The following is a 27,732-nucleotide window of genomic DNA, read 5'->3' on the forward strand; positions in this document are numbered from 1 at the left end:
CGGGATTTGGGAGATGGATTTCCAGTTTGGGCGATCTCAAAGTGAGTTGAGAAGAGAGAGTTTGCGACTGAGATTCCAAGTACCCTTCTTCTTCATCTTCCTCTTCTGATAAGTCTTCTTCTTTTGATGAGTGTTTCTGTTCCCGTTTCTTTAAAGGGGAATGGAGGAGAGGGGTTTCTGGCGAAGCAGAGAGGGGAAAGAGCGATGGTAGATGATGGGGATGAAGAAGGGGATCGAAGGGTGGTGCCATTTTTGGGGATTGCAAAATAGAGTGCCTAGATATTTGGAAGAGATTATGGGATGAGAGAGGTTTGGTTTGTTGTTGGGAAGAAAATCTGGTGCGTTATATGAGCAATGGGGAGAGAGATTGATGCGGGTAACTAGAGGGAGAGATGAGCATTTAGAAAGGGATTGATAATAGAGAGAGTGGAGAGTCTGAAGAGTGAAGAAATAGTTGGAAAGTGGTGAGCTCTCCTGCATTGAAGTAACAGAACAAAAAACACTTTACATAAAAGAATAGGCCTGCCCTATTGCCAGACTGGGAAGGGGGTGCTTGTAATTTCGGACAAATATGAATCTTTTTGGCAATGGACCCCAATAGTATCTGTACGTAATTTGCCCATAAATTATTCCGCATTTGCAATTGTTAATTCTCAATGGCAAACTAGACAAATCATTTTTTATACTCTTTTCATTTTCTCCCTCGTCGATTGTCTTTGGGTAGAAGACAAATCAATTCCATTCCTCAGCTTTAGTAGCTCGCTAGATTCCAAATCGGCCGAGTTTTCAAACTCGGCTCCTTTGGATTCAGCCTTGGCTTGGGCCAACTAGTGGATTGTGCCATGAGTCCGCCAAAAGTATTAAAAAATAAAAAATTAAAAAAAGCAATTAAGAATCAGCCAAAAATAAAAATAATATTCATGTACGTACATACTTTCTCACCCTTTTACAAGGTATAAAGATTTTTTGACAAAAAATATGTCGAGACCACCTCCATCTGTGACCCCTTCTTTTTGCCATAACTGGCCCTCTCGCTGGCCATACCAACACCAAATAAGTAAGGAATCCCGCATTTTTTCAATTTTATTTTTTTACTTCACCATTTGTCTATTACACCCACTAGAGCACAACCACTTCTCTTTGTCCCCTTCGCCACCCAACTCGCCTCTCTCTCTCTCTCTCTCTCTCTCTCTCTCTCTCTCTCTCTCTCTCTCTCTCTCTCTCTCTCTCTCTCTCTCTCTCTCTCTCTCTCTCTCTCTCTCTCTCTCTCTCTCTCTCTCCAGTAACCTCTTGAGCTTTGGCATGTACACTAACCTAGTTAGAGAGGGCGGTGTTTTTGGAGTAGTGAAGGGGACATAGAGAAATCTAATACACAGTAAAAAAATGCCCGACAACAACAGACACCCAAGGAAGTGGGTATTTGGCATTAAAAAACCCAAATAGGTCAATAGAAGTTGTTTTTTGGTGTTGGATGTAACAGAAAGGCACTGAACTAAAAAACAAAAAACAAGAAAAAATATGGGATTTTCCACCTATCCAATATTAGAAAGGTTGGGCAGGGGAAAATTATGGAGAAGAGAAAAGAGTCGCATGTTGGGTATGGTCTCAGCATAATTTTTTGCCAAAAATTGCTCCACACCGTAAAAAAGATGCTAGAAAGTGTGGCCATACATAAATTTTCGAAAATAAAATAAGTTATAGAAATCATTAAAAGTTTGCAAAAGTCCCAAAAAAGTATAAAAAAATAAGTATTATTTAAATTTTTTTATTTATACTCTGAAATATTTCAGAAAAAAAAATTGAGCATCATTTCCTCCAGCTTTGGGGGCGAAAAATCTTGAAGTGAAATTCAGTTGAGCATCATTTCCAGCTGCAGTCACCATCAGATCACGATAACCACCAAAGTCCAACATCTTCTGAAAATCCGGCTTCAAGCTCTTCAATTCATCAGTGCTGGAGATGTCAACCTCCCATTTCAGAACTGTATATACTTGGCCAAAAAAAAAAAAAAAAAACTATATATACTTGGCTAGATCACATTGTCCATCTTTCAAAGATGGAGGGAAAGGAGGGGAGGTGTGGGTTGGCTTGCCAGCGTTTATGCAAAGTGAATAAAATGGGGATAGAATGTAGGTTCACAAAGGTGTGTTTCTTCCCTAGATTAGTGAGATAAATAGTGTTTTTCTAGAAGATTTAGATGACGTAGTAGAGGTTGTGAGAGAGAATTGTGAGAACTCTCTTCATTGCGTATCCACAATTCAAAAAAAGATAAAAAAACTGATAATCTTGGCACAATCAAAGGTTCCTCACATGTTATCATAAACATCTTTCTCTTATTCATAAAAAATAGAAACTACAATGCATAAAATAAATCAAGAACAATGGCAAGCCTTTGCGAGAACTATGTGCCTCGGATCACCTCTAAGAAATCAGCATACCTCACTCCGGATCACCTAGCGCAATGGCGCACTGATCTATGATCTAGGTCCCTTCTTAGAATATCTTTAGGATGGGAGGCTTTCTAGAACAAACTTATTTATTGGGGGAAATAACATAACAGAGAGAGAAAGAGAGAGAGAGAGAGAGTCCCTTTAGCTTGATCTACCTTAACCCCCTTTGTCATTTTTATGAGATTTAATTTAGACGGTTGATCATCAGTGATCTGTAGGGTAAAGAGAGGCTTTCATCCTCAAGCGTCCACACTATTAATTAGCCATCATGATGAAGGGAAAGCTTTAGAACCATTATCTCTTAATTTCCTTGACCCATTCTCCTTTAAATGGATTTTCAATAATATGTTTTTGGTTTCCTAAAAATCCAAGTTATAGAACCACTTTCGAAAAAATCACAATTCCCCTTCCATCCCACTTTACAAAATCTACCATCACAATATTTTCTAAATATTCACTCAAATCATCTAGAAAGTTTTGAGAGAGAAAAAGGAGAGAGGGTCTCAAAGGTGGGAAATGTGGATCAGTGAAGGCCCATGTGGTGCCACACCAAAAGGGTCCATTCATCTCTGGGCCCATGGCTATTGACCATAGTTACCAGGAGCGGGAGTAGCTCCAGTTTCGAGAGCAGTAGTGTCGGATCGATGACTGATGCTCCGGAGCGAGTTCCGGTGAGAGTAGAAGTTACGAATCGAGATCCTGTTTGAACATGGAGTGAGATCCCGATAGAGATCCCTATTTAACGGGAACGTGTTCCATGTATTTACGGAACGACATCCCGTTTGATTAGGGAGCGAGATCTTGTTTGAATAGGGAGCGAGATCTTGATACATTGGGATCGAGATCCTTATTTTGTAGGAACGCGTTACATGTAACATGGGATCACGCTCCCATGTCTATTAGGATCGCGCTCCCATCGACAACAAGAACGAGATCTCATTTAATTTTGAGTCTCGCCCCCATCTAAACAATACCACGATCCTATTTGGCTAGAATCGAGCTCCATTCATTGTAGGATCGCATTCTGCACAATGGTGGTCCATGCCCCCAGCACAGAACTCCACTTGTATGAAGAACCCAATTCCATTACACATGAATTCGTGCACAAACTAAGCACAACATCCCGTTCCCATATAAGTGCAATATCAATTTGGTTAAATTTAGAAACCATTGTTCTATCTATCAATGGCCCATGCGGCTAGATCCATGCACAACCAATCCTAGATGTCCATGGATTAATTAAATCCCATTAATCTAGTATGAAATAAAGTCTTCTAATGCTATGAACAATTAATGTTAGTATTGTTGAAATTCGCATACATGATACGAAAATGAGCTTTACGTTGGCATTAGTATATATAGAAATATATTTTCTAGGATTTGGGTACCATTTGGATGCAAGCTAAGCATCTATGGTTACTGTTAAGCTTAAATTCAGGAAATGCATCACCATTATTTTTTGGTAGAAATAACTATATGAAAATTTTACTAAAAATATTAATTTTTAAATTTAAATGTTATTTTTATTTAAGAAGTTTCTTTTAGAAAGTTATAAAATGGTAAAATAAATTTATTCAAAATTTCAAAAAAATTATTGTCATAGAAATCAAGGTAATTTTAAATTTATATATATATATATATATATATATATATATATATATATATATATATATATATCCAAATTTGGGAACTCATTTGAGAATTATATAGTCTTTTATAAAATCAAAGATATAGGAAAATATTTATATAACGTTGCAACCATAAAATGTAGAACTAAGGATGCACCCCAAAAATCCATCAGAAAAGGTTGTTTTAATGTTGAAAATGTATCTAATTGATCATCTCGACATCAAGATGGATGTGTGTATGAAAAAAATAAAAAATTTGAGTGCCAGAAATTGTACATCTTGCAACATATTATCTGCACCGTCCATTTTAAGAATTTCCATATGTTTATACAACTACATGATTTTAACCATTTTTGGAGTTTAAAAGTATTAAATTAGATATGAAAATAGATTTTCAGATAATCTTAAGAATGTTTTACACCAAAATTACATGACATGATAAAATTTGGTAGTGCGTCTTAATTGGATTGTTTAAGGTTGCAACCTTATAGAAACCACACCCAAGGATATATAAAATTTGAAATAATATATTTTAAGGTTGGTATGTTAGGGTAGATCCTGATGGATCATGGGCACGGGCACACTCGACAACTCAACGTGCAATCTATTTTCCATTGTCAGTGGTATGATAGGGTAGACCTTGATGGATCATGGGCGCGGGCACACTCGACAACTCAACTTGCAATCTATTTTCCTAGAATGTCAGGATCACAATCTTAAAATTCTGGGAGTGGGAATCAAATTTGTTCAGGAACCATATCTACAGTGTTACGGAACGCATTCCGCGAGACAATGCGAGCGAGATCCATGAAGTAGAAGGAGCGAAATCCATTGTGTGTGGGATGAAGACTCGTGCTTTAGCGGGAGTGAGATCCGTTGTGAATGGGAGCAAAATCCTTGAAGTAGAGGAAGTGAGATCCCTGAAGTATCGGGAGCGAGCTCCGTTGTGAATAGGATCGAGAATCATAAAAAATGGAGTGAGAACCCAAAAAGATGGGAATGGGTTCCGAGCGAGATCCCTGCTCTAGAATGCCGGAGTGAGCTTTCAGAGCAGGAGCGCCAACTATGCTATTGATCCCACATCGTCTCCATATATTTTCAAGGAAAAATATACAAAAAGACCATTTACCTTTTGTACAAGGAGGTCACAATCACATTGTCCCGTAAGTTTCAAACTTGGTAGTTGTAAAAGTGTCATTGAATAGACACAAAGTTCCAAATAAAAATTCTAGTACGTCATGACTCCACCCAAACCATCCAATTTGACATCTAGTGAGTGAGAATAGTTGTAACCTCTTTGTAATAAAGGTAAATGGTCTCTTTATAGACAATCCCTATTTTTATACCCTTACCTAGCTTTTAAAAGATAATTAAATAATTTCAAAATAGCTCTATAATTTTAAATTATAAAATTACTTTTTTGTTCATACAAAATCCATTTTATGAAAATAAAGTATAGAGAGCCTTTTAAAAATTCATTTTAGTGAAATACAATTTATATAAAATACATTTAAATATAATTAAAAGAGAATTATATCCATTGGTCAGGAATATGTGAATTACTAAGACACTCCACCAAAGTTAGTACCTGTAGATCACAATCATCTTTCCAAATCAACCTAATAGAACCCATGATCCACGTTCAATCACAAGTGGTCATGCTTGGTCCATCAAAGCTGGCCAATAAATGAAAAGTACACATTATTTTACTCCTCCTAAGGATCAGTCGCCTCCGTTAGACAAGAACACACTATCGTAATGGTGCATGGGGTCCTCTCCTCAGCACATGTACGTGTTGTCCATTGGTAATGTTGAGGGTTTTTGTGCATGTCCTCACTACCCACCAACCGCATACAGGAGACCCATCAATCCTACAGTCAAAACCACAGTGGGCATCTCTTCAACCTCAACAAGGCTAACCTTATAAACTCTCCACAATTGTTCATTGTCCACAGGGTAATGATATTTGTATCCATCCCAGGCCTAGACCCCAAAACCCAAGTGAGTCACACGCAGTATGAAGCCCCAAGTGAGTCACACGCAGTATGAAGTATGCCGCTCTGGTCCCACTAGTCCCACATGGATCGAACTCCCAATAGAGTATAATACCACTACATTCATAATTTTTACATGCCCTTCTAGCCTCTAAAGGCCACAAAACCCCAACAATAATTCGCTGGATTGAAGCCCTTCATTGAAGAGATCTAGACTTGAAATTTTGGGATTTTTTCAATTGGAATGAAAAAAGTCTTCGATTTTTCACGTAATGCACTAAATTTGTTCAAATTTATCCCAAAATGTTCCTACACTATCATCAATAAAGGCCCTAGCAACATTTTTTAGAATCGAAATAAGATCGGATTTGGTTTCTTTTTCCTTTTTTTCATTGTTTTTCTTTCCAAAATATTATTTGATTTTGATTTTTTATCTTTTCCCTTGATTTAAATATTCTATTTGAAGAAGTAAAATATTTGGGTTGATTCCCATTTTACATATTTTATTTATTTTTCATTTTTCCTCTATTCTTTTTTTTGTTTTTTTTTTTGTTTTTTTTTAAATTAATCGAGGTGGTTGGGCTTGGTCAAAAGAGGAGCTTAGTTTTTAAACACTAGTTAAAGAATTTATTACATAAGTATATGTTTTTATGTTGGTATTTTAAAAACCGGTGAGCCCCGCCGAAACTACTCGAGCTCTCTCTGAACCATTGGAGTACCATTCATGGTCTAAAACCACCTTGTTTTCCCATTCCTACATATTCTTTTACCTTTTTTTCATCTTTCAATACAAAAACCCTAAAAATCACTAGTATTAAAATTGAGCGCCCTAGGGCAAAATATCTACTTGGGATAATTTTTTTTATCCAAAATTTTGTTATCCATCTAAGTATCAGTAGATGATTTTTTTTTAAGAAAAAAAATTGGATTTTGAGTTCGTAAACACCTCAATCTTGCCCTCTAATATTAGAGGGATCCAATTCAATCTTGGAAACTTTTTATTTTTTAATTGCCATTTAAAATTTTTACTGTTTATGTTCGTTGTTATGGGTTATATCCCCAAAATATTATAATCTTGGTTTTTACCCTAGGGAGCAAGTGCAAACTTCAAGAGCATAAAATAGTTTGGCTAATACTTGAAACCAATGGTTTAAAAAGCGGATCGGTGATCCGGATCGGGCACCTAAAAAACCGATTCGGATCGGCGATCCTGATCGAGAATCGGGTGAATCGGTCAAAATAAAGCTTCAAAAAAATCTGAAAAAATTATTAAAATTCATTATAAATATTGTTTTTTAGGAATTCAATAAGAAATGAGGGTATTCCATTAAGAAATTTCATGTTTTTGAATGAATATGCGAATATTGATATGTTCTTTCCCTGCATGAACTACTATTCAGCAATTAATTTACATCACACAAAAGGATAAACATAGAATTATCTTGGAATAAGTATATCAACATACATGGACTACAATAAAGCATAAAATTAGTAACATACGATCTAAAAATAAAATGACAGACGACGTTGTTGTTCTTCTTGGTCACGCTGGTGCCATTGATTGAATTCGTTTGACAATTCATTGATTCGATCTAAAAACGAATCATCGATATTAGCAGGCGTCTGACTATACCCAAATCTCTGAGTGTTAGTGTTTTGTTGTGTTTCCAATCCAAAATCCCCAAAGCTTGTCCATCATTCATGCTCGCCTACACTGTCGTGCTCATCCCTACACTGTTGCTGTTGGGACTCGATATGTGAATAATATGGCTGGGATAGGGTGGCCTCAGAATCATCTGTCTCTCTCATTTTCTCTTAGACCCCCTTCCCACTCTCCCTCATTAGGTGCAATATCACCAACATCTCCGACGAATTGTGGATACGTTGGTTGGCTGCTTCCTCTTTCATGCTGCTCATCACCTTTTTCAAGATCTTCCTCACCAATAGCCTCAAGGAACGCTCTCTTGTGCAACACTGGCTCCTCCTCTTCTACTACCTATTGGTCTGTAACAAATATTGTGTCTAAGTCTATCGGCCCATAGTCTTCAAGCTTCCTTCTTATTTGTCGCTCTCGGAGGTTTAAATTATAATGAACATACTCTAGTTTATGAAGCTTCTCAGAAACAAGTCGATTCCTTTTAGTAGTGTACAACCATTGGAACATACTCCAGTTGCGCTCACAACCAGTAGCAGAATATGTCTGGGAGAGCACCTTGATTGCTATCCTCTTTAGGTGAGGTGCATCAGTACCATATATCTCCCACCATTCAGCTGGATTAAAATGTAAAAAGCATTGTAAGGGCAAGAACAATTCATAAGATTAAATATATGAATGAACAAAATATTAGCGAGAGGATAACCTGGATCCATCATAGTTTGAGAATTCCTGGCAAGTCTAGTTCCGAAGGATCCTATAGCATCCCTATACATAGCAGGTTAAAATAAATATATTACGTTTTAGTGCATTATTCCTCACAAATATAACAAGTCAATGAAGTTCTTACCCAAACATTAAATAATACCTCTTGTATTGCTGCTACTTGGTTTCGATGGTTTCTCTCCAACCTTGCAATAATGTATCTGACCCCTTCCATAATCTTGTGGGGATGTTCACGTGTCAAATAGAAAATTTTTGGGTTAAAGTAGTAACCTACAAAATATATAAATAGAAAAATGTCATTTACAATTTCATAAAAACATGATTTAAAATGAAACATTGTAATGATATAAATATATATTTACCAGCATAAAGAATTTGACGTCCAAATTTGGTGTTCCACCTCTTTTCTATAATCTCGATCACTTTGCTAACAAAACTACACTTCTCCCCAATAGCTGATTTCGCCCTCTCAATACCTTCATAAAGGATACCCATGGTAGCTTTCTTGTTAACATCCATCATTCTTAACACTGTGACCAAAGGGGCAGTGACCTCTACAACACTGGAACATCGAGACCAGAACCGCCTATTTGAGACTATGTTGTCCACTTTTATATCGGTACTAGACTTCGAGAGGTGGTCATTTAACCACTCTTCACAGGTAAACAATCTCTTTAATGCACCTTCAGATTCTCGAATGGAGTCCACAGCTAAGTAATCGGCTGCAAAGCGGGTTATGGCAGCCCTGATTATCTCTTTTTTCTTAGAGTGTTCTCTAAACAGAAATAAAATTTTAGAGTGGTTGTATATAAATCTCGACACCAACCTTGCTTCCTCTAGAGTCTCCTTCACAATTTTGATCTCACCAATCTCCTCTAACATAAGATCGATGCTGTGTGCAGCACACGGGGTCCATACTAGATGCTTCCTCTTATCCATCAACTTGCTGCCTGCAGAAACACATATACGCGCATTGTTCGTAATAAACTGGACTACATGCTTATCTCCCACCTCCTCCACTATCTGATCATATAGTCGTACGTAGAAGTTTGCATCCTTCTTCGTCCTTGATACTTCTTTGCTAGACAAAAAAGCTGTACCTTTTGGGGAATCGGCCAAGAAGTTTAAAAACTCCTTTTTGCTAACTTTGTTCAACCAACCATCACTCATGAGAGTAATGCTTATCCTTGGCCAACTCTGTTTATATTCTTCAATCCACTTTGTAACTTCCTCTACCTCTTCATCTAATATTGGCCTACTGAGCTCATATGCCGTCGGGGGTTTTACCCCGGGCCCGACTCTCTAGATTGCACTGACCATAGGTGGAAAATATGGGATATTGGCTGCATCAAAAGGAATCCCTTTATCGTAGAACCATTTACCAACATATCTCCCCAACATGTTTCTTGTACCGTCAGGGGTTTTACCCCGGGCCCGACTCTCTGGATTGCACTGACTATAGGTGGAAAATATGGGCTATTGGCTGCATCAAAGGGAATCCCTTTATAGTAGAACCATTTACCAACATATCTCCCCAACATGTTTCTTGTACCTTTAACCATGCCTTTTAGGGTCATCTGTTGTGACTTAGGCTTTGAGAGAAATGGGTCTTTACGATCATGACCTGCAATACTAGCACTCCTAGGTAAACTAGAAACAATTTCTTCAACATCTGATTCTCCTTGATACTTATTGCCACCAACCCCTTCATACATATTTGAGCTGGGCCCGCTATACATGCTCGAACTGGGCCCGCCATGCATGTCTGAGCTAGGCCCACCATGCATGTTTGAGCTAGACCCATCGAGCATTCTAGACCCACGTTCCCTCTGATATTGTTCATGTAAACTCAATCTTGTGGCCATGTCTAGGTCATTATTATATTGCTCTTGTAGGTCATTATTAAATTGCTCTTCTATATCATTCATGCTTGATGGCGTATATAAACTAGCTATCTCCTCATTCATCTTATGTTTGGCAATTTTTTTACCTTTGTTAGCATTAAGAATTGCCGCCATCTGTTGTTTTACATTACTAGGGACACTAGTGCATGCAGAAACATCTTCCTGAACCCCTGCCAAGTGTTGCTTGAACCTATGTACCCCACTACTTATCACTCTTTGACAGTAATTACAAATAATTTTGTCTTTTTTGTTGGAATCAAGTCTGACCCCATAGTGCCATGCAGGGTCTTCTGCAGATCTTAACATGATTCAACTCTTTTAAGAAGTAAAAAGTTAAAAATTAACCTGACAATTTAACAAGAAAAATAATCACCATGTGTAGTGATAATATGTTGGGGTAGTTCATGTAGTCATATTTGTTGTTATTTGTTATTGCAAAATACCTCTATTGACAATAATATTTTCGTACATATCAATTACAAACATTAAGGATAATATAATACAAAATGCAAACTCCAAACATGGCTACAACTCAATTATCAAGAACATACATTTTTTGCATTAAAAAATTAATAATAAAAACAATTCTTCACAGAGCCACCTAACATCAATCATTCCAACTAAAAAATTCATTAACAACAGATTAAAAAAATGCAGTTTTGCATTAAAAATATAATAACATCCATTTTTTTGCATAAATAATCTATCAACATACAATTTTTTAAACAAAAACTTTAACAATAAAATTTTAAATATGGTTTAATACCTCATGACAATTAAAACCTTGTCAAGATTTTCACATCTTTACGGAAAACCATCATTTTTCAAAAAATTCGATTATGGAAAAAAAAAAAAAAAAGTACAGGAAACTCAAACAATAAAAATTAAAATTTGAGTTTCATACATCATGATAATCAAAACCTTATCACGATTTTCACATCTTTTCGGAAAATCATCATTTTTCAAAAAATTCGATCATGGATAAATAAAAAAAATAAAAAAAAGTAAAGCAAATTTTCAAAAAATTCGATCATGGATTACAAAAAAAAATTCCATCATGGATTAAAAAAAAAAAATGAACAAATTTTCAAAAAATTCGATCATTGATTACAAAAAAAAATTCGATCATGGATTAAAAAACAAAAATCACAAATTTTCAAAAAATTTGATCAAGGATTAAAAAAAAAAAATCAAAAATTTTCAAAAAACTCAGTCATTGATTAAAAAAAAAACTTCGATCATGGATTAAAAAAAAAAATCACAAATTTTCAAAAAAATCGATCATGGATTAAAAAAAAAAAAGTCACAAATTTTCAAAAAATTCGATCATGGATAAAAAAAAAAAATCACATATTTTCAAAAAATTCGATCATAGATTACAAAAAAAAATTTGATCATGGATTAAAGAAAAAAAATCACAAATTTTCAAAAAATTCGATCATGGATTAAAAAAAAAAACTCACAAATTTTCAAAAAATTCCATCATGGATTAAAAAAAAAAAATCACAAATTTTCAAAAAATTTGATCATTGATTACAAAAAAAAATTCGATCCTGGATTAAAAAAAAAAATCACAAATTTTCAAAGAAATCGATCATGGATTAGAAATAAAAAAATCACAAATTTTCAAAAAATTCGATCATGGATTAAAAAAAAAAAATCACAAATTTTCAAAAAATTCGATCATGGATTACAAAAAAAAAATTGATCATGGATTAAAAGAAAAATCACAAATTTTCAAAAAATTCAATCATGGAACAAAAAATTTGATCATGGATTACAAAAAATTCGATCATGGATTACAAAAAATTTGATCACGGATTACATAAAATTCGATCATGGATTACAAAAAAAAAGGAAACAAAAAAAAACAAAAAATTAGATCATGGATTACAAAAAAAGAAAAAACAAATTCGATCATGGATTAAAAAAAATTCGATCATGGATTACTAACAACTCTATCATGGGTTACAAAGAAAACAAAAAATTCGATCATGGATTACAAAAAATTCTATCATTGGTTACAAAAAAAAAAAAAAAAAACAAAAAATTCTATCATGGATTACAAAAAAAAAAAAAAAACAATTCGATCATGGATTACAAAAAATTCGATCATGTATTACAAAAAATTCGATCATGGATTACAAAAAAAAAAAAAAATTATATTCTTCACAGAGCCATCTTACATAAGCCATTTTAATTCAAAAATCTACCTGTAAGTGAATAAATTACATCCAATTGAGTATATTTTCTGATAAACAACAATATAAGGAATCAAAACCCTAAATTTTGAACACATTATTATCAATAAATCAAATCAAATCGATTAAATTGAGAAAAAAAAAAAACGCAGTTCTTTTCTTTACAGACAACAGTCATTGAATCTAAAAAATGAAGCTCAAATTGAATAAATCAGATCAAATTGAATACATATAATTATAAACAACACTATAACGATTAAAAACGCTAGAAATCTAACACATTATTTGTAATATATCATGAACAAAAAATCGAAAGGCGGAAAAAAAAAAATAAAACAGCAGAAATTTTTTTCCACATACATCACTATATTCATCTAAAAATTCATGCTGTAATTGACCAAATTACATAAAATTGAATATGTTAAATCGTAATAGACACAATAAAGATTAAAACCCTACAAAATTGAACTCATTATCTTCAAAATATGCAGTGAAATTAATCATATGGCGGACAAAAAAAAAAAACCCAAACTTCTTACTTGGTTTTGTGAACCCGAGCCTTCAATCTCCAAATAACTCTGTTTTTCTCAACGATTATCACAAATTCGTAATAGAAGGTTTTGATGAACAACTTTACGATCAAAATGCCTACAAATTTTGACCGATTCATGCCCTATTTGGCATGAAACACAAGGAAAGGCGAAAACCCTAAAAATGCAACTTTCGTGATCCAAAAACACAAAATTTCTCAACCATTTAATCCGTGAAAAAGCTGAATAAAGCTTTTTAAAGCCTGCATATTAGATCACATGCCAAAAAAAACAAGAAAAATGATAAAAAAATGACAAATTTTGAAGAATCCCGTGAAGAACACTGTGCAGCACGTGTTCTTCATGGGACTCGCCGATTCCGTACAGTGAATCGGCGAGTCACTGTACAGACTCGCCCGGTTCTCTCTAAAACAAAGTGATTTTTGGTTTTTTGTGCGATTCGAGACGCTACTGTCGATTCCCGAGTCAAACCGGGCGAGTCCGGTTCGACTTGGCGGTTTTTTAAACACTGCTTGGAACCCATTTTTTAGTTTCTCTTGTGGGAGAGAGATTAAGGGTTCACTATTGATGCCAAGGTTCTTTTCTTTCGGCCACGCACCTTTTTTTTCTTCTTTTTTTTCTATTTTAAATGTGCCAACTCTGCCGAGTCGCGGCGAATACACTCAAAATTTTTTTTTTCTATTTTAAATGTGCCAACTCTGACGAGTCGCGGCGAATACACTCAAATGTGCTAGAGTACCTCGTCTCCGCTGGGCCGAGTCCTAAAAAAGGCACATTAAAACGTTGACGGCTACCTATTTGAAGTTGGAGCCTAAATTTTGGTTTAAAATTTCTTCATAAAGTGGCAGTGCTTTCTCGGACGTTCAATGTGCCCTTTGAATTCCTCTTCCAAACCTTCCCATGCTAGAAGCTTTAGCTGAATATAATCATTTAAGGAGTTATTATGTAATTTTGTATTCCCATAAGGAAAACCTTTATATAAGGTTGCAACCTTAAAATGTAGAATTATATATGCGCCTAAAAAATCTATGAGAAAAAGGTGTTTTAATATTGAAAAACCCTCTAATTGATCATCTAAGACATCAAGATGTATGAATATAAAAAAAAAAAGATTTTGAATCCCAAAATAGTGTACCTTGCAACACATTATCTAGACCTTCAATTTTTAAGATTTTCATATGTTTATAGATTCACTTGATTTTAGCCATTTTTCATTTTTGGAGTTTAAAATTTTATACTTAGGGATAAAATTTGATTTTCAAATAATCCAAAGAATATTTTATATGTGTTATGATAAAATTTGGAGGTGCGGTGTCCATATATTTATGTCAAGCTCGACATCATGTGCAGAGTACAATGTCATTACCATTCATTATCATTTAAAAGTCATTATCATTTAAATCTAATTTAAGATTACAACTAGTGAGAATGTCTCATAGGCAGTGAGAATGTCTCGTAGGCAGTGAGAATGTAGTGCCATAGTGCATGCGGCAGTGAGAATGTAGTGCCATGCGACATTTTATTAGCACGACGCTCTAACCATCTGAGCTAATAGGCTCAGATTAAAACACCATAGTACACTTATAATCAAACTATTCCATGTCAATAATAACTGTCAATATGAACCATTATCCAAGAGAACCCCTTTCATTACTGTCACTGCATGTCCTTGAAGCCTAACTCTGTTTTCCAATCTGTCTACTGCAACACAGAGATGTCCACCGCGCTCTGAAGCCTGTCGAAAGATGAGTACCATAATATTGTATGGGGAAAAAAATGAAAATAGCAAGAAAAATAAACCATGAACACCATTTCATATGGTGGACAAGGCAAGAACTAACTTGGCAATACCTGATAAGCATTTAAAGTATCTTTTTGAAGCTTTGATGCCCAATATGGTGCCAATACACAATGTGCGCTACCTGTAACGGGATCCTGCGACAAGAAACACTACTTCCTTAATAACATGAATCAAGAAGATTTAGAAACAACAAAGTGTTAGAAACTATATTTATGTATATTTGGGCCTTAGGCCCCCATGAAAGATTATTTCAAAATACTACAGAGAACTCTATTAAATTGCTTAATCAAAAAATTAAATTGCTTAATCACGAATATTAAATTGCTTAATCAAGAAATTAAATTTATTAATCAAGAATATTAAATTGCTTAATCAAGAAATTAAATTGCTTAATCAAGAAATTAAATTGTTCAATCAAGAAATTAAATTGCTTAATCAAGAAATTAAATTGCTTAATCAAGAATATACAAGACTCTGTACTTTAACAGTTAAAGATAAATACCAATGGTTATGGATTGACACCATCTAATTTTATCAAGAGATATGTATCCATATCTATGGATATCCATACTGGAATATCCATTATGTATGATACATATCCTAATCTTATCAAGAGATATACTAGTATGTATCAGTACACTCTCCCTCAAACTCAAGATGCTTTGACACAAAGCATGTCAAAGCAGCTGTAGTACTAAGTTGTCAAAAACAATCTTACCATACTTGTAGTCGCAAGTTTAGGAATCTGTTCATAGCAATATACCATACTTGTCGTCGCATACTTGTAGTCGTAATCCTAGGAATCTGTTCATAGCAATATACCATACTTGTAGCCACAATCTCAGTAATCTGTTCGTAGCAATCTTAGGAATTTGTTCATAGCAAGAATCTGTTCGTAGCAATCTTAGGAATTTGTTCATAGCAAGAATCTGTTCGTAGCAATCTTAGGAGTTTGTTCATTGCAAGAATGTTCGTAGCAATCTTAGGAATTTGTTCATAGCAATATACCATACTTGTAGCCACAATCTATACTTGTAGCCACAATCTCAGGAATCTGTTCGCAGCAATATTAGGTATTAATGTATAGCCCAATTTTAGCTCCCTAATTATAGGAGTAATTCTAGTATGTACGTTGTATATATGTTGACCTTCTCTCAATGGAAATGCAGAACCTTGTCCTCATTCTATTCCCAATTATGAGACTTAATACACAGATTGCTTGAACAACAAGCACAAAAAAGTGACAGTAGACCTCTGGAACAGACGGCTTCAGGAATACCCTAGATTGAGTAACGAAAAATCGATCAACAACAGCATCAACAACAAATTGCCTTAAGAACAAACGAGATCGAGTAACCAAAAACTCGATTATCAGACAGGATCGAGTTTTTCAAACACCCTAGATCAAGTAACAAAAAAATTGATCAACAACAGCACCAACAACAGACTGCCTTAAGAACAAACGAGATCGAGTAACAAACGAGATCGAGTAACCAAAAACTCGATTATCAGACAGGATCGAGTAACGATAAACTCGAGCGTCACACAATATGGAGTAACGAAAAACTCCATCATTCAATAGGATTAAGTAACGGAAAACTCAATCATTAAACATGATCAAGTTACAAAAAACTTGATCATCAATCTAGAAATTCGATCATGTTTAATTCGATCATCAAACATGAGGCACTGAGAAGAGCCAATAGAAATCAATAGAAAATCTGAAACCTTTGAAACACCACCATCTTTAGCAAGCACAGATCCAAGCAACTTGCTCCCACGAAGATCGAGAGCTTTCTGCAATAGTGCTCCTCAGATGACCCCTAATGGCTAATGCATGGCTTATCTTGAGAATATCAAGACAACTCTCCCTACACGGTGATATTTGGAGCGCTGCAACTCTCTCTCTCTACTGCGATCCCAGCAGGAGGCAAGCACGCAGCAGGGAGCAACGTGAATTTTGAGCCTCGATCTTGTTTCAAGACTAAGTACTGAGCTTTACAATGTGAAGAATGCAAATCCTACAAACTTATACACTCTCTAATTTATTAACAAAAAAAAGCATAAAAATAAAATAGAAAACCTTTTACTCTCTCTCTACAATCCCAAAAAAAAACCTTGTACTCTCTCTCCATAATCTCTCTCTCTACAATTCACGCCTCACTAATGCCCTAAGCTATAACCCGCAACAGCATGACCAGACTCACATCTCTCTCTAAAAGACCACCAGATGCCTTCTATTTTTGGAACATACCAGTTGGAAAAAGAGAAGCTCTCTCTAAAAGACCACGGATGCCTTCTATTTTTGGAATATACCAGTTGGAAAAAGATAAGCGCCCAGCTAAATAAAAGACGATCAGGTGAAATCAGAGTCTCTACAAATCCTCAGCCTTTTCCAGATTCTTAGTCTCTGCAAATCCTCGACTTGTTGTATTTGACCTAGACTACACTCTCTAGCCTTTTTAGAGCGAATGCCAATAAACAAACATAAACGACTAGTCCTTTGCTGCCATAAACGACACGCCACCATGACAACAGGTTATGTCATCTTTATATCCACATGCCAAGGGCATACTTTATGCACTCAAAGATAAGGGCAATGTAGAGATGAAAATGGCTTCAAGTGCCATTGCATGAGTGAGAGTCTCTAACAAATGCAGGTCTTTGGATAGAACCCAAATCGAATAGTCGATGGGTATCAAAGGAGTTTGAGAGAGCGTTCATGGAGCATATGCGTCGCTCCCACTGTTTTAGTAGAGTTGCTTTGAAGAACTGGTCAATGTAAGGTTGAAGAGACCCCAAAGGGCTGGTTCATGACCTATATTGATAGAGAATTGGAGCCATTGTTCAAGGAGAGGCTACAAAATAAGAGGCTTAGATCTGATGAAACAAAGGAAGAGAAGCAAGAGAGAGAAATAGGGACGGCTTCAACTCGTTCTACGACTATAGACGAACCCACATAGACCACGATCACGAGAGACAAAAACAACCTCGTTGAGCAATTGATCAACCTTGCTTTGATACCATGTTCGAAACTACATTTCTGTATATTTGGGCCTCAGGCCCCCATGGAAGATTATTTCAGAATACTGCAGAGAACTCTATTAAATTTTTTAATCAAGAATATACAAGACTCTGTATAAATATAAGACTAGTAACAATTAAAGATAAATACCAATGGTTATCGATAGACTCTACCTAATCTTATCAAGAGATATGTATCCATACATAGAGATATCCCTACTAATATGTATATATATGTATGATACATATCCTAATCTTATCAAGAGATATATTGAGTAAAGATGTATATCCATATCCTAATACAATGGGTATGTCTATTGGTTTGTGTGTGTCCATGGCACCTTAAAGTTCTCAAAGAATATTACATTTGTTAATATTTATTTTAGTAAGGTTTTATGAAAAAAAGGAAAAAACTTCTCCAAATCGTAGATTTGGGGATGACTCCAAACTCCTTGGTTTTGATGGCCATTTTTCAAAGATTTCAAAGGACAGTCCAATATTGGAAAAATGGAATCCTCTATATGATAGGGTTAGACTGGGTCATCAAAGACCACCGCGAGGTACTTTTCTTCTTAAGTAGATCAGTGGGGATTATAAGTCCATACCTGTTAAGAGTCAATCTTTTTGAAAAGCGTTATTGAGAATAGGGGCCATGACTTTTAACTAGGGCTTAGGTGGGTAGTACCACCACGACCTAGCCCGATTCACACCATCTGAGGCACTCCATCGATATTGCTTATCGAAAATATGGTAGTCTTGTAAGTACCATTATTGTCATTTCCTTCAGTATGATGTGAATTCTCACACTATACAAAGACCATTTGTCCAAATCATTGGGATGAAGTTATGAAAGAATGGAATTCTCGAATCCTAGATCCATGGAAGTCTGAAAAATCTTGTTGCCAATTAACTTTGTGATGGGATCATTATGTTAGAACCACACTAAGATGAGGATTCACCACATCCATGTGACCCTGTAAATGTATTCAAATGGTCAAACTGTCCAACCCATTCGAATGATCATCCAAGACTGCCCAAGTCTCTCTGGCAATTGTCCAGTTTTAACCATCAGTTAATGCGACCTTAGAACATGGTTAGCAAGTCGGTGAATAATGCAAGCAAAAATATCGGTAATAAATAAGTTTTATTTCAAAAAGGTGAAGACAAAAAATTGGGCAAGAATACGGGTTGTCAAAAATTAGTTAAGTTAGAAAATCATGAATATTTTGGATTAGGCTAAAAAAACAAAGCGAAAAATCGGATATATAAATATGATACAATATAAGATTATGAGTTACGGCTATTATATGGATAGATTAAAACCGTGGACCTATAATTTTTATGACCTTACTAAGTATTATAAGAGTCGTACTTAACAAATTTTGTTTAAATTTCAATAAATACAAGAACAATGCCTACTCTGTTGTCGTGACTCACGACACAAAACTTATGGTAGATTTATTGGGAGAATACAATCAACAATGGAAACAACAACACTAAACACTATAACTGCATTAGCAAATAAGAAGAATGGAACCCAAGATATGGAATTATCATTCAAAAAAAAAAAAAGACTTTAATATAGGATTGCGATTAATTAAAACACAAAAATTAAAAAATATCAAATGGTCATTGTTATGTTGTATGGACCAATGAAATAAAAACGATTAAACATGTACAATCAATTAAACTTTTGTATGTATAAAAAAAAAAACAAAATGCTTAAACGAATCCAAATATTCGAAGTTCAATCTAAATTCCTTGTTTCTTAAATCTTTACTTTTCACCCATCTCTCTTGCTTGACACTCTATGTTTAGAGGAGAAAAGGATTTTTTATTGGGGTATTTTTCCTCTAACTCTAACTGTTATTTAGAGATACATGACCATTTTGATGGATTATTTTTTGGAGAATATATTGCACTTTTTTTTTAAGAGAACAAATTGGTAGAATTTTTTTGTGAAAGGTTATGTTAATCAAGATTCTTAATTTCCCTCCACTTTTAATGTGCTTATCTCTAAACCAAAATTCAAGGATATTAAATCAATGACGAGATAAAATTATAATGAATAAGTTTTTTATAATTTTTTTGGAAAAAGGTAAATTGGGATTTATATCGGTTTTGTTAAAACAAAATGATTTCTTGAAAATCTTTTGGAAACCTCGAACTTCTTAACGAATTTTAAAAAAATCAAAGATTTTTTTAACAATCATGTTTTAAATAGATACTTGCTAACTATGATCCAAAAAATATCCTATATTATTAGAAATCACATATACACCATCGATCCTAGAAACTAAGGTTTTAAATATCAGTGAACCAAACTAGGACCAGCTGGTTCGGATAAGGAATCAAAGGGGCTAATCTAGTTCTACCTAATTTTAGGAAAGGGCTGGTTCCCCATGGAAATCAACCCGTTCTAGCCGGTTCTGTCACATAATTGATTCCACTTTATTTTTAATTTTTTTTTCAATTTTTTGTCCCTTAAACTTTTTTCAAAATTTCTTTTTAACCAATCCACTAGGCCAGATCACCAATCCGGTGATCCGGACTGATTTTTAAGAAAGGTTATGGAGATTTCAAACTGTGGTTTTAAACCTTGCTAGAAACTTTCTAGCAGAAGGCTCTCTTGTATCTGGATTACATTAACCTCATTCTATCATCCATAACTACAAGTCGTTATGGATCTATGTCCCTTGCTCTCTTCATTCACGCGTTACACTCCCTCTAATATTATCTACAATGCAATCAATATATGATCAATGACATTTTTTTTCATAAAAAGAGCTATTTCAACCACATTCACATCCCTCCCTCTAGACCGGCAGGGCAAAAAGACAACTCAATTATTATGTTTTCTATTATGGGAAAAGTTTATATAAGGTTGCAACCTTAAAATGTAGAATCACATATGCATCTCAAAAATCTATTGGAAAGGTTGTTTTAATGTTGAAAAACTCTCTAATTGATCATATCGACATCAAGATGTATAAATATTAAAAAAAAAAAAGGTTTTTGAGTACCAAAAATAGTGCATCTTGCAACACATTATCTCGACCATCAATTTTCAAGATCTTCATATGTTAATAGATCTACTTGATTTTAACCATTTTTGGAATTTAAAATTTTCTAATTAGGTATGAAAATACTTTTTAAGATAATCCTAATAGTTTTTTACAACAAAATTATATGTTATGATAAAATTTGGAGGTGCACCTTAATTGTCAATTCCCAATGGCCAACGAGGCAAATCAATTGTTATACCTTTTTCATTATATGCCTCGTCCATAGGGGCCGGAATTGTCATCGGGCATAAACAAGTGTTTAAAAAAGTGGATCTTCGTTCACATCCATACCCGTGTCGGATCTGTGGATACGTTGAGTTGGCCAAATGGGCAATTTTTTTTATCAATTTTTATTTAAAAATCACCATAAGTTTCTAAAAATAGTGTTTTTTTTAGTTTCTAAAAGAAATTAGGAGTGATCCATTAGGTACTTTCATTACTTTGTAAAAATAGGTGAATACTGAGAGTCTGAGACGTTGTTTTTCCTGTCTTGATGTCTGTTGTGTTAGCCATTCATTTATATCACTGAAAAAAAGAGCTTATAATAATCAATGATAGAAATACAAAGACCAAATTGAGCATACAACAACAAAAAAATAGCCTAATACCAAAACGAAATGCGTAAAAGAAAGATCATGTATTCTTTAAGTTGGGTGTCCATCCATCAATATAACTCCAAATTTACATTCCAAGTTAGTTGTTATAAAAAGTAAGTATTCTTGCATAAATCAAACTATAGTAATAAGCCAGCATGCTCCAAATCAAAATATTTGCAGCATAATATAAAATGAAATTGTAGGATAAGAATATGAATAATTTAATCATGTATCATGAACTTACGTTTTATTGCACTAAAAAAATTGACAATAAAATTGAAAAATACAAGTTTTTTTTGCATGATAATTATATATTCATGACATATAATTGAATATAATTATAAGAAAATAGAAAAAAAAAAAAAAGGCATTCTTAGCGGAGAGAAAGGAAAATATATATTTGTCAAAATTCACAATTTTAATCAGCAAATTAATTTAAAATTGATAACTCAAAAAACCCTAAAATGTTTCAATGTGTATTTTGCGAAAGCAACCCAGAAATCTTGTTCAATCATACAAATTAACTTCATGATATCATAATGATGATAATAATGATGATGATGATGATGATGATGATGATGAATAATAAAAATAATAATAATAAAATAAATAATAATAGGCAGATGAACCCTAAATTGCAGAGACAACCACATAGAATTTCAAAGAAAAAGTTATATAAAAAAGATAAAATAATAAATCATGATACTACTAGATATACAATTTGAAACAATGAGGATCAAAATGAATACTTCATTTGTATCTGAATCGACTTATAATAATCAAAAGAATTTATTCGAAACTTAGGGTTTTTGGGTTCGTGTGAAACTGTCACGATTTCTTCAAACATCTATCAACAAAACTTGGTTAATCACACAAATAACACCCACAATTATCTTAATAATATCATTATCATAAAAACCTCTGAAATCATTCAAAATGGTGCCCTAAACCTCCTGAAATCATTAGTTTGGCGGAGTTTTTAACTCTTTTGCATAAAACGCAGCTGCAAATCTATTTCTTCAAAATCGAGCAATAGACCTGGGTTAATCACACAAATAATGGCCAAAATCATATGAATAACATCAATACTTTCAAAAAAACCTCTGAAATCATTTATAATGGTGTCCTAATTCTCTTGAAATCAATACTTTGGCAAAAAAAAAAAAACGTAAATCGACCAGCAATAAAAAAATCAACCAAAAATCATAAAAAATGACTAAAATTTCTGGTCAATGACACTATAAATAACAAAAACCCTTTGATATGAACAAAACATTTGCTAAAAATTGACTGGAATCAATTAAATAAAGGGGAAAAAAAAAATTTCTTACCTGTTCTTAAAAAATTGTGAGTTCAAATGGAAAATCCATTAGCAATCGACCAAAAAATGTAAAAATGGGCTACAATTTATAGTCAATAACACTATCAATAATAAAAACCCTAGGATATGATAAAAAATCTTACCCTAATTCGTCTGGAATCAATGAAATGGTGAAAAAATAAAAAAACAATAAATGTTCTTCAAAAAATTATCAATTTGTGATCTCAAATCGACCTTGGATTTATTTATAATACGTTATAAGGTTGTAAAGTGATCTGTCAAAGCCCGCAAATCAATCAGATATTCATTTTTTATCAAATAATTGATCATAAAGATTAAACTCGTGATCATTGACCTGCCTTTCACTGTTCATCAATGAGGAATTGGTGGAGCGTGCACGTGTCTAATATATAGTTTAGAATGCCAAAAATTATTACAAATATAAAAAAATTAGTAAAAGAAAATAAAAATCAGCAAAACATTTAAAAGAAAATTCATGTACGGACATATTTTTGCGCCCTTCAATAAGGTATGGTGATGTTTTGGCAAAAACTATGCCGAGAACACCTCCATCGGCGACCCCATGTCTTTGCTATAATTGCCTGCCCCCTATTTGCAATTTTCCACAGTAAAGAATTCTGATTTTCTCAAAAATAATAATAATCATAATTAAATATCTATCCATTACACCCAACAGGGCATAACGAATTCTTTTGGCTTATTGGGTATTTTTAATGCCGGACAGTCCACTTCCTTGGGTGTCCGACGTTGTCAATATCGAATAGGGGTGCGTTTTCTAAAACTAGACATTAAACTTCTCTGTGTTCCCTTCACCACCCAACTTGTTAGACTCTCTCCACCAACATCCTCAGGAACTTTAGCAAATACACTAACCCTGGTCAGTGGGGTTAGTGAGAGAGAGGGCAATATGTTTGGGAGGCAGAGGGGACAGAGCGAAGTCTGATATATAGTCTAAAAAAACACACCCCTATCCAGTATAGAGAACAACATAAACTCAAAAAAAGGGCTATCTAGCATTAAAAACTCCAAATAGGTCAATAGAAGTGGTTGTTCGGTGTTGGGTATGGCATCAATGAATTAAAAAAAAATGAAAAATGTGAGATTTCTCACCAGTCTGGTGTGAAAAGTATCGGACACAATGAATTAAAAAAATTTAAAATGCAGTATTTGCCACCAGTACGGTGATGAAAATATTGTATATGGGACAAGTATTCGAAAAAGAGAAAGGTCGCATGTGGGGGGTGGCCTCAATGTATTCTTTTTCCAAAAATTGCCCCATACAATAAAAAAAAGGCAGAAAAGTGTATCCATACATAAAATTTTAAAAATAACATAAGTAATAGAAATCATTAAAAGTCCCAAAAGAAGAATATAAAATATGGATTATTTAAAAAAAATTATCTATATTTTGAAATATTTAAGAAAAAAAAAATTGGAGCATATAATAAAAAAAGTTCCCAAATCATCATAAGACGACAAACCATATAAAAATGTATTTCTATTGAGATTTTTTTACAAATTTTATGAGTTTTTAATAATTTTCAAAGTAATTTATGTATCACTAAAAGAAAAAGAAAATACGAAATGAGTCAATTTTGGGTAAAAATTACGTGGAAGGTCGGTCAACATGTATTTTTCTATTTTTCTAAAATTAACCCTCAGTCCGCTTTTTATTTTTATTTTTTAGTTTTTTTGCTAGTACGACAGTGCCCAGCTCAAATGGCGATCCAAGGTTGGCATCCTTAGACCGCCTTATTTCTTAGCACATAAATGAGTTAATGCGATCCGATGATGCCAACCTCGACACCATGAAGAACACTCGAGAAGGCGGTCCGAGAATGGGCGGCTCGGATTGCCTCTGAATGCTCCTCTTATTTTATAATCACATATTCTTCTCTCCCTCCATGCCCAAATACACTCTCTCTACTTAAACCCACTTTCTCTCTCTTTTGCTCTCTACCCACCCTTTCTCTCTACGGGCCCCCAAAATTGTCAATTTGAGAAAGGGAGCGGTTTGTATAGAGCCGAGGCTCTAAACAATCAAATTAGAGCCCACTTTCAAATAGTATCGAGAGATATGATTTTAATATTGAAAAGTTTTGTAATAGCCTTAAATTATATTTTCATCTTTAGTTATAAACTTTAAAGCTTAAAATATAATGTGGATTGATCATATCTATGAAAACTTGAAAATCTTGAAAATTGACGGTCCAAAAATACGTTACAAAATGCATTATTTCTAGAACTTGAAATTTATTTTTTTCTCATGTTCATGCATCTTAATGTCGGGATGATCAATTTGATGATATTTGGACATCAAAACAACCTCTTCTAATGAAAATTTTGATATAAGCTCTAATTTGATTGTTTAAAGCCTAATATCTATATAAACTTTTCCTTTTAAGAAATGGGTTTTCTCTCAAGATGAGAATTTTCCTCGTAGAATTAAAATGCAGGCAATATAAATACTCATCCTCTCTCATAAAACCCTCAAAGGGCTTGACCAACCCTCACTTATCACATGAACCCACTCAAAGGGCTTGACGAACCCTCACTTATCACATGAACCCACGTATCTCATAAAACCCTCCAAGGGCTTGACCAACCCTCACTTATCACATGAGCGCACTCTAAATCAATTTGGGTCTGCTTGACATGAGGCAGGTTTGAAGCCTCTCTATCCCTAGAAACCCTCTCATTCTTAGGCACCACCAAATTTATCAGAGACCCACCATCTGGTTCTATGAGAAGGGACTTAACAGACGAAACCCTAGAAGACATTGAAGGAGGAGTTGCAGTAATGGTGATCGAATGGGTTGCCCTCAGAAGGTTCAAATGGGTCGGTCTCTGTACGAGAATTTGAGAGATACGTTTTGCGTTGAGAGGAAAAGGATGAAAATTTTGGTGACAAACAAAGGGAAAGAGATGGGAATTTAGAGAGAGAGGGAGAGAGTGGGAGGGAAAAGATGGAAATTTACAGAGAGGTAGAGGGAGAGAATGTAAGGAGCCATTCTTTGGAGAGAGTTTTACCGGCGTTCAAGGAGATGGGGAAAGGTATAAAAGGAAGTGAAAAAAGGGTTTAATAGATAATAATTTTAAATTCGTTTTGCAAGGAGAGAGATTAAGCGGTTGAAGAAAACTAGGGGCCATGGACTAGAACCCATCCCAGTGGGCTCCTCGAGACAGGCGGGATTTTGATCATAGAGACAGACAGACAACTTCCTACTGGGCAGCCATGTTTTCAAGCTGCAGATATGGGGATATCTCAGAATTTACCTCTAAAATGCCAGCCTTGGGACAAAAAAATCTTGAAGTGAAATCCAGTTGAGCATCATGTCCTCCAGCTGCAGTCACGATCAGATCACCACGACCACCAAACACTAACATCTTCTGAAAATCGGGTTTCAAGCTCTTCAACTCATCAGTGCTGGAGACCTCAACCTCCACAGTTCACAATAATCCATCAGAGTTGGTAACCATCTCACATTGTATCAGACAATTTCATATGTAAGCTGGCAATTTGCACAAATGAATCGGCAAAACCTTGAGAAATTCACTGTGAATTGATGAGGGAGGGAAAGGAGTTACCAGGTAACCATGTCCTCCAGGTTTTCCTGCCCATACGATATCTGCACTTCCGAGCGCGCTCTTCACCAGCTTCAAATCATCAGCATCACATTCTGATATCGGGATCAATGGAAAGTCAAGCTCTATGAGACGACCACCATCTCCAACCCTCTTGGCCGTCAAAATCCCCGACCTCGTGTGGAATACAATTGTCTTGGTATCGAGAAGTCCCCCATGCTGGCTGAAGAGGAAGTGGGCTGAAGCCAAAGTGGCATGTCCACATAAATCAACCTGTTCAAAAGAAAGGCAAACACCCTCTTTGGAGGATTCAATTTCTCTGTTATGTCAAGGACCATGAGAGAAACAGGGTGAGGAAACTATCGTTTGCTCTGATTTACAGTAAAAGCTGGAGAGATTAAATTACCCAAGGCCATGAGTGAAGATGAGTGAGGTGAATTTTGTTTAACATCCAATGGAAGCTAGAGAGAGATACCTCGACTTTTGGGGTGAACCATCGAAGGCTGAACTCATTGTTTGAATGGGTGTTGGGGATTTTGAGGAGGAAGGCGGTCTCAGAGAGGTTGAAATCCTTGGCAACAAGCTGCATCCATTCGTGGGTTCTCTCCTCTGGAAGGTAGCATATGGCAGCTGGGTTCCCACCGAACATACGATCAGTGAATGCATCAATCTGCAAGATGATGAAGAGAATCAAAATTTGGGAAGGGGCGATGGTGGGTCAGAAAGAAAGACTTCAGAGAGAGAGAAAGAATTAAAGAATCAGAAATGGTGAGGGAGGAGAAAAGGTAAGGGTTCTCTGCCTCTTGTGCCAAGAACGAGAAAGAAAAGAAGGAATCAGAGATGGAGGAGGATAAAGCGAAGGTCCCTCTGTGTGTGATATGTTCAGAGCGAAAGCGAGAAGAACAAGAGAACCAGATATGGTGAAGATTGTCAAAAGGAAGAAGGACCATCAGTTTAGTGAGAGACAGAGAGAGAAGGACACCGAACCTGAGCATATGTAACTCCAGAGTTTACTTGCTTTTCCATGGCAGAAGTTCAAGAGGCAAAGCCAAAACTTCTCTGCATATTGAGGAAGAAGAAGAGAGAGAGAAATTGTGTATCTTAAGCGAAATGCACGCTGTATTTTTTGTCCTTCATGGCTGCTTGCTGGTGTTCTAAATTTAAAACTAAGAAGGGACAAAAGAGGGTGGCCCCCTATGGTGAGTGGGAGT

General features: G+C 34.9%; 1 protein-coding gene across 7 annotated transcripts; it reads right to left on the reverse strand.

Annotated features, from left to right (window-relative positions):
* Nucleotides 1-14,480: 14,480 nt before the first annotated feature.
* Nucleotides 14,481-27,662, reverse strand: LOC18430973 (uncharacterized). 7 transcript variants are annotated; one of them, XM_088853430.1, is made up of 6 exons: nucleotides 27,509-27,662; nucleotides 26,997-27,191; nucleotides 26,525-26,794; nucleotides 26,213-26,377; nucleotides 14,960-15,043; nucleotides 14,481-14,836 (listed from the first exon to the last, which is right to left on the reverse strand). In XM_088853430.1, exons 1-6 carry the CDS (start codon nucleotides 27,545-27,547, stop codon nucleotides 14,807-14,809), a joined length of 783 nt encoding a protein of 260 aa, XP_088709556.1. In that variant the 5' UTR covers nucleotides 27,548-27,662; the 3' UTR covers nucleotides 14,481-14,806. The 7 variants fall into 7 exon arrangements, with proteins under 7 accessions (XP_088709556.1, XP_011622142.2, XP_088709559.1 ...); XM_011623840.3 differs by having other exon boundaries at nucleotides 14,481-14,843; XM_088853433.1 differs by having other exon boundaries at nucleotides 26,525-26,820.
* Nucleotides 27,663-27,732: the final 70 nt, after the last annotated feature.

The sequence above is a fragment of the Amborella trichopoda genome, chromosome 12, assembly GCF_054954075.1.
Source record: "Amborella trichopoda isolate Santa Cruz 75 chromosome 12, AtrichopodaSantaCruz75HAP2 v2.0, whole genome shotgun sequence".
In the NCBI taxonomy this organism is placed as follows: Eukaryota; Viridiplantae; Streptophyta; class Magnoliopsida; order Amborellales; family Amborellaceae; genus Amborella; species Amborella trichopoda.

Coding starts and splice junctions, on each gene's coding strand:
- LOC18430973 (XM_011623840.3), bottom strand. CDS start 27,547: ATGGAAAAGCAAGTAAACTCTGGAGTTACATATGCTCAG. Junction 15,044..26,212: donor CCAAGGCTGGCATTTTAGAG/GTAAATTCTGAG, acceptor TTCTTGTCGCAG/GATCCCGTTACAGGTAGCGC. Junction 14,844..14,959: donor ATACTTTAAATGCTTATCAG/GTATTGCCAAGT, acceptor ATCTTTCGACAG/GCTTCAGAGCGCGGTGGACA.